The 15,596-nt window shown below is 43.0% G+C and overlaps 2 protein-coding genes and 1 pseudogene across 11 annotated transcripts; 2 read left to right on the forward strand and 1 right to left on the reverse strand.

The window, feature by feature from the left end:
- Window positions 1-119: 119 nt before the first annotated feature.
- LOC112884254 (putative hydrolase C777.06c) lies at window positions 120-5,185 on the reverse strand. The gene is made up of 10 exons (XM_025949628.1): window positions 4,911-5,185; window positions 3,589-3,724; window positions 3,318-3,445; window positions 2,692-2,839; window positions 2,514-2,619; window positions 1,932-1,990; window positions 1,180-1,215; window positions 972-1,081; window positions 647-713; window positions 120-471 (listed from the first exon to the last, which is right to left on the reverse strand). The coding sequence occupies exons 1-9, from the start codon at window positions 5,105-5,107 to the stop codon at window positions 656-658; spliced, it is 978 nt and encodes a 325-aa protein (XP_025805413.1). The 5' UTR covers window positions 5,108-5,185; the 3' UTR covers window positions 120-471; window positions 647-655.
- Window positions 5,186-6,406: 1,221 nt separating this feature from the next.
- On the forward strand, window positions 6,407-9,810 carry LOC112886754 (pentatricopeptide repeat-containing protein At5g41170, mitochondrial-like). 10 transcript variants are annotated; one of them, XR_003227425.1, is made up of 4 exons: window positions 6,407-8,709; window positions 8,808-9,245; window positions 9,328-9,443; window positions 9,539-9,810. XR_003227425.1 is itself a non-coding variant. In XM_025952739.1 (3 exons), exons 1-2 carry the CDS (start codon window positions 6,558-6,560, stop codon window positions 8,951-8,953), a joined length of 2,298 nt encoding a protein of 765 aa, XP_025808524.1. In that variant the 5' UTR covers window positions 6,407-6,557; the 3' UTR covers window positions 8,954-8,956; window positions 9,074-9,654. The 10 variants fall into 10 exon arrangements, 6 of the variants coding, with proteins under 6 accessions (XP_025808524.1, XP_025808525.1, XP_025808528.1 ...); XR_003227426.1 differs by having other exon boundaries at window positions 8,808-8,956; XR_003227424.1 differs by having other exon boundaries at window positions 8,808-9,443.
- On the forward strand, window positions 9,110-11,934 carry LOC112885640 (annotated as a pseudogene).
- Window positions 11,935-15,596: the final 3,662 nt, after the last annotated feature.

The following is a 15,596-nucleotide window of genomic DNA, read 5'->3' on the forward strand; positions in this document are numbered from 1 at the left end:
GGTATCTAGTCATCGACCTGCTGTTTTACTAGCGGGCGGGCTTTTCCAGAGATTGTGCAACCCAGCCTGTCACCACGAAATTCATCCATTGAAGTCCACACATTCTGTGACAGAGCTGCTTCAGAAAACTTGCAGTATTCACAGACTCATTGGAGCCATGCTTCTCTCCAAAGGCAATACTTGCTGCTGCCGGTTGGCATTATGCATGTGGTGCAGTGTAGCTTCCAATTGACAGGAACCATTCAACTACTTTATCAAGGAGATGGACAGCAACTTGTGGGGACACTGAAACAACTACATTACTTACTTTTTATTGGAATCACGTGTAGACTATGAAATGTAAAAACAGAAGATCTACTGGTTTCACACGATGATTGGTGAGCCAAGTCAGTTCGTACTTTCTTCACAAGAGGACGCTGAATGTTAAGAGCGGCAGGAAACCTAGTACAGTTCACTGAGCATGCCATGGTCCTGATATATATACAAAGAAGAGATAAGTGTCAGTGAACCGCAGAACACAATATGCAGTTATGCAGGATGCGCTAGAAAGAAAAGAGTTGACCAAACTGGAACATGATAAAATCTATTTAATGAACAAAGCAATATGATCAATCCTTATAGTCAAAACAAAGGCACACACTTGTACCTCTCACGATTACAGATCAATGTAGACACGCAAGCCATCACGAGCTAACTGCACATCTATCCCCTCCCTGCAGTTTCAAATGACAGAGCATAAGCATGTTTGCCTTTAGAAATTTACAGTAACGCAGGTGTTTTTTAACAACATACGGTGCGTGAGCATGCATACAATTGTGAGATAGCATTGCGTTAAAAGAAAAAAAAAGATAAAGAAAATACGGTATTACTTCCCCTTGCAAGTGTTCTTTCAGGTCAACTTATTTGGTACATGAGCATGTGTCTGCACACATTTAAAGTAGAGTTTAAACTATCTAGGAGGAAGGCCTTACCTCCTGGACCATTCTTCCAATGTTTGGTTGTCCTTGTCATGGTCCATCTCATGAGTCATCCCAATAAGCAATGCTCTTCTGGGACAAATCCTCTTAACAGCATCTAGAGTCTGCATAAGATCATAGCGTTGACATAAATCAGACACACAGAATATATATGAATAGGAAAAGGATAACAGTTTGCTTAAATTGTGAAATGAAAACTAACCTGGTCCCAACAAAGATGCACATTGTGAGAACCTGTCTGTTGGCGCAGAGGATGTCGGTTGACAACAAATTAGTAAAGATAATGGTAGAATATAAAAATGCTAAGATCAATCAAATGTTCTCAAACAATAGTAATTGTGTTGCCATGAATTGCAACATAATTCAACTGTCTATGCCTATGAACTGATACAGACTCTAGTCTTAGAAACTGCTAGTTAAGAGCAAAGTGAAGAATTACTTTCACAACTAAAAATTGACATTATCTATGACATTATTGGTCAAGTGTTTTTACTTGTATGAAATACAGGTTTCCTAATATGCTCAATATCGTTTATCCGCTGCAGTCAATGATCTGAACTTGACTTGACCAATCTTGTGGGTTGTATGCTTGATGCAAAATCAAAAGATCATGCTTGTGTTATGCACTTATGCTATATGAAAAAAATTATTGTTTGCCAAGAAACCCAAACGTTTACCCATTTTATTTTATTCCCAAGTACTGGAAGATTTACTGCCATGTGCAGTTATTAGTTCAAGGCTACAAGAATAGGATAACTTAAGAAATGGTGTTTTCTGCATTTCTACATGCACCTCTCAGTATTCAGAAACTCTGTCCTTATGCTGTAATCTGTAGTGAGTTGTGGATCCATAAAACTTCCCTAGTTTAAATGAGAACCCAGAAACAAGTACAAAATGAGCAGCAGAAAGGGGAAAACACCTGTATATGCAACAGAAGGAACTAAAGAAACTAACCCTGTATAGGCAATCCAAGATGAGCAAATCGAGTTGGCCCCCACCAGACTTCGAAATTGCTGAAAGGTAAGTACATGTACATACAGCAATGAGGATCCTGGGAAGCAATAAAGCAAGAGAGGACAGGAAATAAATCTACAAAACTTGCAGCTATTCTCAAAGCAATCAGTGAAGATGCACCAGCCCATGAATGTATGCATTCCTAAGGGCGAAGGTCGGGCAAAGCAAAGCACGCACAATACATCTATGCAATATCTATGGACATATATTTTCCCAAGCCCCATGTCTAAGTTTCGAGGTCCATAAATCAACATTAACATTATCATAATTAGACTGCAGTTTGCAGCAGATTCTTTTGTAAGGGAACCCTATGTATTATGGTGAGTACCAAGCAGAGATATTAACAAAAAAACAATACCATAAGACAATGGCAATTCATCTCAACAAAAACAGACTGAGTCACCACAGTGTTCTGCCATGGTGAACTTTATTCCAGAAAAGGCAAAAAACAGGCAATATGGCAGCATAAGGTAGTTAAAAAACACAACTAATAGAGCAATACTAGGAGACACAGGGTTTTACCATATTCTGTGCTTGGAGGAAACCGCGAAACATCTGATATGTAAGCAACTTTCGATTTTCTTCCAAAAAGGAAACCCAAACAAATGTAGTCTTCACCATGGATCACCTGATATGAATACAAAATTAAGAAAAATGCATAGCAAAATAAAATGCAGCTGAACCCAGTGCTACTTATTACCGGCAAGGGAACAAACTCTAGCCCTGAAGTTGTAAACGGCTTCTGAAGATCACTCTCGATTATTCTCCAGTCTAGTTGAGCAACTCGCCTGACCTCCTCCCCTTCCTTTAGTTTCTTTTTGACCAAATAAGGGAACTTTAGGGAGATGCTGTTTCAAATTGAATGTTATGAGTATGAATTCTCACCTAGTGTCCTACCTAATGACTCCATATTGGCTGATGAACACAAACCCCTTACCAGATAAAGGGTAACAATGCTAGACAATGTTTTATGAGATTGGGCAAGAGAGCAGCATTAAAAAAAAAAACCCAGGACATACAGAAATGGTAGTCCAAGAATGAAGAATTCATAAGAGTATAACATGGTTGTATTTGTCAGCTACTCTATCAATATTTATTTAAAGATAATTGTTACCCTTCACTGACTGAATTCTCATAAAGTGTGCTAAAGTGGTAAATTCTGTGCAAGAGAAGTGGGTTCCTTAATGTATATGGTGAGAGGCAATCAGCTAACTGCAGTATAACCATGACAAATCAAGTGGTATGCATTATTGACTGAAATTCCTTATAATTTTCAAAAGAGCAGTAGTGCAGTATCAATGCGTAACAAAGTTTTAACACAATTACCTGTCCATTGCAAACTGTGAGAGATAAATCGGGGTTGGATCAATATCATTTGTGGGACTAAATGCCTGTACAACCCGAATATCATCAAGGCCTAAGATTGCATCTGCATGCTCATGAGTCAGAAGAATCTGTTATGAATAAGGAAGAGGTGTCAGTGTACCATGGGTATGCAAAACACTTAGTTTTCTTTTACAAACATAGTGAACTCTTAGTTAGCATCTAATAAACCATTAGAAAAAATAAAGCAAACATGAGTATATCAGGGACTCACAGAATCAACACAAGGGATTTTGTGGCGAACAAACCATCGCAGAACTTGTTCTCTGAATGTCTTCCCAACATCAATTATAATATACTTATGTGCACCTTCATCTTGGCAATAGTCAATCAAAAGAGAAGTATTGCACCTGCAAGAAACCAAGAGCAAATCTAGTAACAGGAAATGCACATATAAGCATAAGTTTAGCTATCAACCTTGTTCAGGTGCATCAGTATCCAAAAACATTTGGAATGGAGTTTCGATCCGATCCACTGTTCTCAAGTGAACAGAAACAACCACGATATAGTGCTTAGTCACAGGATGACTCTAATTGATCCTATAGAAGGTATCAACCAAGGGTATGAGATGAACGTAGCCAAACCATTATAAAGTTTCTTCATAATCTAAAAAATATGTGAAAAAAATAATGAACGGTAGCAGGAGAAGATGATATCCTACTTACATGGCATTATGCAATTGCATCTAATATATGCACCTTCTTCTTTTTTCCAGGTACCATTTTCATCATATACATGATTTTTTCTTAAGCAAAAAATAACAATGCTCTAACCTCACATAATTACATATAACTAAGCCTCCACAATACTACTCCACCTCCATTATACAGTAGGAAGAACACTAACTGTAAGCTCGAAAAAAAATGCAGAAAGTGCACTGTGATTTCTGCTGTAGGGGTCCCATGCAGAAACAATCAATCTTATTCATGTTTTATGGATAAAATAGGAAGCCTGGCAAAGTAGCTTGTATGTAAAATTGTTCGTAAAGACCTAAACTATGTGTCCAATTCATTTGATTTCAAACATATTTGCCATCCTGTGGAGGACTCTAGGTTAATTCTGACCTGCCAGATTGATTGATCGATGAATCTTATGCATCTCAGTTTTTCCCTTATAACAGAATTCCAATTACTGCAACAGTCCTTAGATTGCTCAAAACGCATGTTGCAGGCAATTAAACGAGGTATATGCAAATGCAGCAACGACACAGCTGCTCAAAACTAACCCCACTTATGAGGAACAAATAAAACAAATAGGAGTATATACTGTATCCATCTGATCACCATTTCTCAAACAAAACCAAACTAGCAGCGGAAGCTATCGTCCCGTATCGAAGCAACACCAAACCGCCCGAACCATGCACGATTAACAATATAATAAGCAGGCCGAAGCTACCCGATCTCACGCCATCGCAGATCCGCACCGACCTCGTGAAAAGCACGCAAAGCACCTCGCGCCGCAGCACGGCGGGTAAAATCTCACATCCTAACACCGCACTAGGCTCGGGAGGAGGAGGAGAGGGGCAGGACGCGGCACCTGTAGTTGGGGTTTAGCTCGGGCGGGACGGAGAGGGACTGGGAGCAGACGGGGCAGGGCGGGTCGGGGGGCTGGATCAGGCACCGCGCGTTCGGGACGGCGCTCGAGCACCCCGTGCCCAGGAACACCAGCGACGACGAGGAGGGAGGGGCCGCGTCGGCAGCGGCGTGGCCGTTGGGGACGGCGGCGGCGGCCATTGGGTTTGCCGGAGCGAGACCGCGAGCGGCCGTGACGAGACGGGGGATTGGTGGAGGGGAGGAGAGCGAATAGGACGACGGGATCAGTGGGCGGAGATGCGCGGAATTTGTTTGGAGTTTTGCACACAGGCACGTGTATATTAAACTATTTTCCCAGCGTCAGCTTATACTAAAACAAGACGATTAATTTTTCAATGAACAATGCGCGAGGAGGTCAATTAGAATCCAGTATTTGCTACAAAACTAGACGATTAATTTTTCAATGAAGATGTGACATTGGCAAGGTAGGTAATAATAAAATAAGTATGTCGTTTATCATCGAGGATGCAAGATGGACCTCTTTGCCAAGTGCAGGAAAAGGTAAGGATGTTAGCGCATATTCGGTCAAAAAAAAGATTGTCGTTTATGTAATTCCGCTCGTGGCGGCCGCCGGCGCCAGAATCCTCCTTCCATTTCCGATTACTCTTTTTTTTTTAAAAAAAAATCTTGCAGGAACACTGCACTGCCGTTTAAGCAAAAGGTATCTTAACAAAGTCGATGTTACATAAAGGATTGAAAACTCAAACACGAATAGCAGTAAGCGAAGCATTAGGGAAACTAGGATAACTCTGACCCACCGCAGGCCAAACGTCTTGTGGCAATTTCCATCTTGATGTCGTGCTTTACCTCTACTGGCGTCGCTTGCTTTTGTTCAAATACTCGCCTGTTTCCGACTACTCTCACAGCGCCAGCTTAGAAGTTAGTCAATGAACAATGAGCGAGGACGTCAATAAGAATCCAGGATTTGCTACGAAACTAGATGATTATTTTTTCAAGGAACATGTGAAATTGACAAGATAGGTAATAGAAAAAAGAATACGGGCGTTTAATTCGTCTAGAAACGGATCTCATGCTAAGTGCAGAAAAAGAAATGGATGTTAGCACTAAGAGTAGTGCATTCGGTCAAAAAAAATCTATGAAGAGGTCTACATGGCTCAAGAATGCGTCTAACTTTCTGCAAGATGTTGCTAAGGAGTTGCTTTAATGTAAAGAAGAATAGAGAAATCAGAAGAACGGAGAATGAGAGGAGCACATGACATTCTACGCTGAAAAATATCTAACAAAATATGTCAAGGTAAAGTGCATACATCTAAGTTGGAAAAATACAAATATATTCAGTGGTTAATCTTAAACCGCTCATCGGTTTATATTAAATGCTAAATAAGTGGTGGCGACAACACCATGGTCTCAACTTTATGCAAAAATGCTACGCGTACAAATGGTTGGTCTCGCAATTTTCTCGCAACCGGTGGACTTTGTAGCAAAAGTGACCTGACCCGCCGGCCACCGCGCTACCCCATTACTCGACTGGTTCCGCTCGTGGCGGCCGCCGCCGCCGCCATCCTCCTGCCGTTTCTGGCTACTCTCACAATCACCAGGCGCTGGCCTCTCGTGTGCACGAGCGCACGCCATGCTCAGGCGCCTATCCAAGAGTCCATTGCTCCCGCGCCGGCGGCTCCTCCTCCTCCTCCTCCTCCAGCCCCGCCGCCCCTGCGCCAACGCAACACCCTCGGCGGCCGCCGGGGAGATCGCGCCGGCTCCCGCCACGAATGAGGTTCCCCTCGGAGATGACCTCGCGGAGGAGTCGCGCAGCCGCCTCGTGCGGGACACCTGCCGGCTGCTCGAGCTCCGGGACTCGTGGAACGCGAAGCGGGAGGCGCAGCTCCGGCACCTCCTCCGCGTGCTCTCCCCGCCGCAGGTCCGCGCGGTGCTGCGCGCGCAGGCGCAGCGGGACGCCCGCGCCGCGTTCGAGTTCTTCCGCTGGGCCGACCGCCAGTGGAAGTACCGCCACGCCCCGGAGGTGTTCGACGAAATGCTGGCGCTCCTCAGCCGCACCAGGCTCCACGACCCGGCGCGCCGCGTCATGCGCCTCATGATCCGCCGGGGCATGCGGCGGGGGCCGCAGCAGTTCGCACACCTCATGCTGTCCTACAGTCGCGCGGGGAAGCTCCGTTCCGCCATGCGCGTGCTCCAGCTCATGCAGAAGGATGGGTGTGCGCCCGACATATCTATATGCAACGTGGCGGTGAACGTGCTTGTCGTGGCTGGCCGCGTCGACAAGGCGCTCGAATTTGCCGAAAGGATGCGGCGTGTTGGGGTTGACCCGGACGTAGTCACGTACAATTGCCTGATCAAAGGATTGTGTGGAGCTCGGCGGGTCATTGATGCACTGGAGATGATCGGTTCGATGCTGCAAAATGGGTGTCCACCAGATAAGATCAGCTACTTTACAGTGATGAGCTTCTTGTGCAAGGAGAAGAGGGTGGCAGAGGTGCGGAATTTACTTGAGAGGATGAGGAATGATGCAGGTCTATTTCCAGATCAGGTCACGTATAACATGCTTATTCATGTTCTTGCAAAGCATGGTCATGCAGATGAAGCATTGGGGTTCCTGAGGGAGTCAGAGGGGAAAAGATTCCGTGTTGATGAAGTTGGTTATAGTGCGATTGTGCACTCATTTTGCTTGAACGGTAGGATGGCAGAGGCAAAGGAAATTGTAAGCGAGATGATTTCAAAAGGGTGCCACCCTGATGTTGTAACATATAGTGCAGTTGTTGATGGATTCTGCCGGACTGGGGAACTCGATCAAGCAAGAAAGATGATGAAGCATATGTATAAGAGTGGTTGCAAGCCAAATACAGTCACACATACTGCACTGTTAAATGGGCTTTGCAAAGTCGGAAAGACTTCAGAAGCATGGGAATTGCTAAACAAGAGCGAAGAGGAATGGTGGACTCCCAGTGATATCACATACAGTGTTGTTATGCATGGATTTAGGAGGGAAGGGAAGTTAAAGGAATCATGTGATGTGGTAGTGCAGATGTTGCAGAAGGGTTTCTTCCCCACAACTGTGGAGATTAACTTATTGATTCATGCTTTATGCAAGGAAGGAAAGCCAGCAGAGGCCAAAGACTTCATGCAGCAGTGCCAAAGCAAGGGCTGCTCCATTAATGTTGTTAACTTCACAACTGTAATTCATGGATTTTCTCGCCAGGGTGATTTGGAATCGGCGCTCTCTTTACTGGATGACATGTATCTGACCAACAGGCATCCTGATGTTGTTACGTACACTGTTGTTGTCGATGCTCTAGGAAAGAAAGGTAAAATGAAAGAAGCCACAGATCTTGTTCAGAAAATGCTTAAAAGAGGTTTGCTCCCTACACCTGTCACATACAGGACGGTGATACATAGATATTGTGAAAGGGGTAAAGTTGAAGAGTTACTCATTCTGCTGGATAAGATGTTAGCAAGGCAAGAGTTTAGTAGTGCGTACAATCAAGTTATTGAGAAGCTATGTGCATTTGGTAAACTTAGTGAGGCTTATAATCTTCTCAGCAAGGTACTAAGAACTGCATCAAAAAGAGATGCTCAAACATGCCACGTTTTGATAGAGGGGTTTCTGAATAGAGGACTGCCACTCCAATCATATAATGTGGCCTGCCGCATGTTCCAGAGAAACTTAATTCCTGATCTTAAGTTATGTCAGAATGTTGAAAGTAAGCTGGCCCTAGCGGGAGAGACACAAGCAGCTGGAAAGCTTATCATTAAGTTTGTTGAAAGAGGTATTTTAAAACAAAACCACTGATTTGTGCCATGGTCCTGTCTTTGTTGATAGAACAGTTAAGATTATTTAATGAACAGTCAATGTGGTGCAAACCAGGACCATTACATGGCCTTGTACCTTGTACAGAGATTTGTGCTCAGGGCTCATGGCATGAGTCTTATATTACAGTAACATGTCAGCAACTCCTCCGGAGCTGGATATCTATGCAACTTGATGTCACTACCAGATCTTCAACTTTGTGACCGGTGAGCATGAGTGATGATATTTTTTTTGTTGAACTGCAACTGCAACTTCAAGCTGTCCAATGAAAGTTAGCGCATAATCTTTTTATTTGATCTGTCCTTTCTTTATTTGAAACACAGAGAGATGGAAACAATAGGGACAGCTCTACTGGAAATATGACCATTTCTGTCAACCCTGTTGTTGTTCAGGCTTGCAGTACTTGAAAATACTGCTGTATAGTTCACCTACATAGTTACACCCATATTCTGGTGACTGGAGGGATATAATGTAGTAATAAGGCCAACACTTGAAGTTGAGTCCATTTCCTTGTGAAATATTATGATAAACTGATCAGTAGGTTTCATGGCACCAGTAATTTTCTTTGAACTGGTAGGTTACTAAGGCCCTCTCCTAAGCTGTGACGCCACTTGCTATTCACACTTCACCACTTCCACCATTCCACAAACCTCTTCAGCCAGCAAGTTGACTGGTAGCTGTGCCCCCAGGAAGGTTAGTTACCCTCCATTCCAATCAGGGAATCAGGAATTCTAGAAGTTATGACTACAGGTCATATGCATATAGAGTGAACTCTAAAATGAGCGCAGAACTCGTGGAGGGGACAATGGGGGTGAAGGCAGCAATGTGATGGCACGGTTGCTGGACATCAAGGATTCGTCGGGTGCTTCGGAGGAGCAGCTGCAGCGAGGTCTTGTACCATGGGCGTGCTAGCACAGCTGACAGCGTGGGAGGCAGGCAACCTGTGGCGCATCTCATGGGCATCTATCCTCATCACGCTCTTCAGCTTCACACTCAGCCTCATCACACAGATGTTTGTGGGACACCTCAGTGAGCTTGAGCCTGCCGGTGCATCGATCGGCAACATCGACATCCAGGGCCTACCTTACGGCGTCATGGTATGTAACTGCACATGCTTCCTGCACTCTCCAGTCCTTTTCATTTGCTTAAATATAACGTCCTGTTGCAACACTCGTTGCTTGCATGCACTATGTGTGCAATGCAGATTGGCATGGTGTGTGCAGTTCAAACTATCTGTGGTCAGGCCTAGAGCCCGGAGCCCAGGAGGTACACGGCCATGGGCATTGTGTGCCAGAGGGCACTTGTACTCCAGCTCACAACAGCTATTTCGATCTCCTCCCTCTACTGGTATGCTGGCCTGTTCTTGCAGCTCATCGGGCAGGAGGTAGATGTGGCTGTGGTGGGGCAGCTGTATGCTCGTGGCCTGCTGCCACAGCTGCTTGCTTTTGCCCTCTTCTGCCCGATGCAGAGGTTCCTTCAGGCCCAGAACATTGTCAACCCTGTGGCATACATCACACTGGTGGTGTTGATCTTCCACACCCTTTCCTCATGGGTAGCGGTGTTTGTGCTCGGCTGAGGCCTCCTCAGTGCTGCGCTGACACTGAACTTCTCTTGGTAATTGGTGGGTGCTTGTGGTGTTGACATGGGATTACATCATCTGCAGTCCATCTTGTAAAGAGACCTGGATCGGACTGTCCTTGCTTGCCTTTAGAGGCCTTTGGGGATATGCCAAGCTAGCCTTTGCCTCAGCCGTCATGCTAGAGCGAGTGACCTGGTGCTAGTTCTTAGTTTGTTAGGTGTTTTAGGTGCTTCTTGCTGGTTTATGTTAGATGGAGATTTGATATGTGCAAGGATTTGTGCTTCTTACTGGCTTCCTTCCCAACTCAGAGATTGCACCCGATTCCCTCTGTATCTGCTACGGCCATCCTCTTTGGTAGCCCATGATCATGTATTTGTATTCAGACATAACTCTGTACTGTAATCTTTTTGTTTCAGCATCAATTACTGGAACTGGGACTTTCAGATCATGCTTGGCTTGAGCTATGCAGCCAGGTCAGTGTAGAAAGCTGAATTATCTCTCTAGATTTTATATACCCTCATTGATAAAATATTTTTTTACCAACTTCTTATGCAGTATTTGTGTTGGCAATGAACTTGGTGCTGGCCATCCAAAGGTAGCAAGGTTCTCAGTCATTGTGGTTGTCATGCCAAGATCACCTTCAGCGTTTTTGTGACCCTTTTAGTCATAATTCTGAGCACTCTGTACACGAGCAGCACCACAGTAATCGAGGCTGTTATCAGTCTGACGCCATTGCTGGCCTTCAGCATCTTCTTGAATGGGATTCAGCCAATCCTCTCAGGTACTGAAGGAGAACATATAGCACAGAAACCGCCTAGTTTTTGTTCATCAAACATCACATATCACGAAACTGTTTTGAAAATTATGCAGGAGCTGCCATTGGGAGTGGATGGCAAGCAATAGTTGCCTATGTCAATGTTGGGGCCTACTATCTGATTGGGCTTCCAATTGGATGCATCCTAGGATACAAAACAAGCCTTGGGGCTGCTGTAAGTTCCTCAGTGACACTTTAGAATTATATAATTTTAGTAACTTCTACTGTTTTCAGAGGAAGATGCTGATTAGTTCCAGCCCGTCTTTGTGTTCAGGGAATATGGTGGCGTTTAATCATAGGGGTCACTGTGCAAACAATAGCCCTGATCATTCTTACAGCCAGGACTAATTGGGACAATGAGGTGAGTGTGCTTTACTGTTCTCCTGATCTTGTTGAGTAGAAGCTTTGCTTGAACGTAGTCTTGATTGTGTCATTTTCACTGTGAAGGTGGAGAAGGCGATGCAGCAACTGCAACAGACAGGTGCGGTTCCCGTCAACGACATCATTGCAGGACCCAAGGAATCGACCTGGCTGACGCTGTTCTGGTGCTAAGTTGGCTGGCAGAGCTGCTCCTGCTCCTCCACTGCTATGTGAGGGTAGTTCTAGGACTTGGATTTTGAGTTTGTATAATAAGCTGAATTCGGTCAAGAAATGGTTATGTCATTGTCAAGCTGAAAATGATTTCATTTCCTGGAAGATGTATTTCTTTTGCTGTTGCTCCATGAGCTTGCCATCCCAAACCATGTACATGTACATTGGCAGGTCCCAATGAAGCTCAAGTTGGATGAAGACGTCGTGTGCTTTGTGTTGAATTGACATGATGTGGTTTGTGTTAACTTTCCTCGTTTGGTTTCCATGTTCTTGGTTTGGTACGGCTCTTTGCTGTGGTGTTATTATCCTCGCACGGGGGCTTGCTTGCTCGAGCCGCGCGCGCCTAGGCGCGTCCTCCTCCGCCGAAGACCGCAAGTCCGCGAGCAGGCTCAAGCCAGGAGCCACCAGATGGGATCCGGGAGAGGAGCTAGGGATTGGAATGGAGAATTTGGGAGAAGAGAAGGGAACCAGATGATCTGTGTGGCCGGCAACTGAGGATAAGGTAGGGAGGGGTGAAATCGGGATAACGGTACACATTTTAACGGTGTTAAACTGTGTTTGCTATTAAAACTGATGGTAATGGCAGATAAGGGAAGAAAAAATAGAATTGATGGCAACGAAGAAATCCTCTAATTTTGGATGGTACAGAAGGGATTGTTATAGATTCCAATGGCACACAAGGAATTTTCTCGACTTTTTACTTCTTCCCTGTGAGCTCCCCTCCTCTCTCTCAAGCAATTTCTTGATTTGGTGAATGAAGCTGCTTCAACTTTAATCTCACTGGTGTCAGTCTGATGACGCGTGTAGGTGTGTGTGTCTCCTTTGTGGAGTGGGATGTAATTGGTTCCTCTGCTGAGGGTCTGTTTGTAAAACTGTTTCATGAATTGAATTGTTTCCATGATTTTTTGTAAGTTTTTTTATGTTGCATAAGTATTTGGCTTGTTGCATTAAGGTGGAGATGTTTACGGATACATTATCGTGTCAATTTTTTATGTGCAGAAGTGGATTTATTACAGATGTTGCAAAAGTGGATTCAGCTTGTTGCATCATGGAGATGTTTATCAATACATTATTGTGTCTATTTTTTAAGATGCAATAGCTTTAATTCTTTATGTTACCTATGTGAATTTGGTTTGCTAGGTATCTCAAATGAAGATGTTATGACTGTATTTGGAATAGTGCAACAAACTCTCCGGCTAAGCCCTAGCGTAAAATATTTTCCTGCATCAAGAATCCACGTGCTCCTCACTCTCACGCAAAGTCTTCACCTGCAGCTTCTCAACTCAAGCCAACATTTATCGAGAATTAAAAGACAAATATCTAAAGCATTTGAAATGACTTGAAAAAAACATTTTTATTGCCTTATGGGAAGGAGACCGAGTGGATCACGGCAAACCTCATTCAAGAAGCAACTGCGATCATATCTCTTCCTAGCATAAGAGGGATACCAGCAGACAAATGAAATTGCTAATTGCGGTTACGACGGAACAAATTGGAGAATGTGAATTACATCTTACATTATCACTTCCTTCAATCAAACATGCTTGGTTGATGGGTGACCATACTAACCAGTTATGACCAACATTTATTAAATGAATATCTTCTGTTATTAGATTTTTCAAGATTTATTTGGCCTTGTTGCATCTTTCTAAGGTACTTTACAATTGTTTTTTCTTTTGACGAGTTTTTGTCTCACTTATGTTATTGTCTTTGTGATTATGTTTCATATAAATATTTGACTTACTCTTTAAGCTCTATTAAATGAACCAACCCACAGATATATTTTGGCTCCTTTTTATGCTTCTTAGGTAAATGGGGACACCAGATTTGACTGAGCCTAATTGAGAGACTTATCTCATTGGGGTTGGAGGATCACATGCTGATAGTACCATATGAGATTTGTTCTTTGGCTAACTCACATTTTTATGAGGGAAAATTTTTCTCTTTGAGAAGTATATAAGCTGCTCTCACTATATTAACTATTTTTATTTATGTGACTATTGAAAGGATTGAAGCATGGAACTTGCACAATATTATTGGCGTGAGAGCTATGATAGCCTCAGCTGGCAACAATCATATCCGATAGTTAGAATTGCATATGTAGGCCTTGCAATATTAAATTTGGTCAAATTTGCATATATTCTTTTCGTCAAGGCTGTAGTACTACCTCTATTTAAAGGGAGGCAAATTTTTTAAGATCAAGCAATCAGAAAAATATCCCTCACATGCACATCCCTTTTTTCTTGTGCTCATGTTTCGCCATGCTACCCTACCCTACCCTACCCTACAGCAGGTTCCTTCCACGCTTGTCTATTCTTGCTACTTTAAACTCCAACCAGGCAACTCTTTTTCTTTGATTCATAGCCCGGTTGACACCCTTCCCAAAATGTCGAAACCGTTTTTTTTCTTAAAAAAATTAGAACACTTCAGCTTATATTAATAAGAAAAATGTCCCAACAGTCGCATAAAAGTTTTCTGATTGTGGAAGAATGGAAGAAATTACGAGCAAAGGAGTATAGTGGAGATGAATGCGGTGATAGAAAAACAAAGGACCAGAAAAGAATGTAGGACATTTTTTTCCAAACAAATGTATTGACTTTTTTCTTTTTTAACTCTGGAGTCGAGACTGATTCTTGGTATTGTTGATGACTGTGCCTTTTTCTATGTACTTACTCAAAAGGTTGGCTTTGGTCAAATTAAAACATGATATATACTTCAAAACTGAGATCACATCTAAAAGTAAAAGTTAAGCTACTAACCCCCATATTCAGCCACTCGTGTAGCGTGTGTTATTGCCAAGGTCTACAGCCTTCAATGTAATATATATCTGTCACAAATCGTTGTAGTCACCATTTATCAAGGGTGTTGAATGTTTATGATGGGAGAAAAAAAGCCACCCCCATGTGGTAGGAAAATAATTGCTTCTGCTAGTTGAATCATGCTCAATGGTGTATGTGTGCGCCCCCGCCCCCGCCCCCAAAAAACACTCGCGCGCGTGCACACACACACAAGAAGGATGTGGAATGGTCGATCTCATGCATGCCATGTTTCTTGGCGTTTCCAATTACTTGGCCAAGATTTCTGCAAAAAAAAGATTAAAATACTAGAGCTATATTAATAAGAGCCAAAGTCAAAACGCTGGTGGCGAAACGGTAGATCTCATGCACATCATTTTCCACCCAGTGTGGTGTATTGTAACCTATTATTGTGCATGATGCATACCAGCCGATGATATGCACTACACATAACGTGGCTTAGAGTAGACTGCCAGTAGCGTAATGAGTTCTTAATTTCTCGAAAAGAATACGTGTAGAGCAGCTAAGTTGTGTTGTTTTGGACTATTAAGCTTAACATATAGTAATTTTAGTCTTAATGCAATGGGCTGGAACACTACTTCCTTTATAACATAGTAGCAAATATGTCTATGAGTTGCTACAAGAGAAACTCATCATATGAATATATTATCACTACAATGTATCCGTACGATGCTAACATGATTTAATATTAAATGACAGACGTATGATTGACAATACACTCCGTATTGACTTTGTTGTCATCATCATCATCATCATCATCATATTATTATTATTATTATTATTATTATTATTATTATTAGAGAAAAGATATATTCATTTCCATTCCTGCTGTGGAAAGATATATTCATTTCCATTCCCCATGCCTATGTACCACAGCAGGAATGGGAGGTGCCTCCTGTTTTTACTGAAACATGTATCTTCGGTTTGGTACTTCGGTCTGTCGTAATTATTTGCAAAAATGCCGGTCAAATACATGCTATCATGCTTTCTGATTCTCTGTGGTAGTCTATGGATGATCCTGATAAACTATGATGTTTTCTCTATTT

This window comes from Panicum hallii, chromosome 3, assembly GCF_002211085.1.
Source record: "Panicum hallii strain FIL2 chromosome 3, PHallii_v3.1, whole genome shotgun sequence".
Lineage (NCBI taxonomy): Eukaryota > Viridiplantae > Streptophyta > Magnoliopsida > Poales > Poaceae > Panicum > Panicum hallii.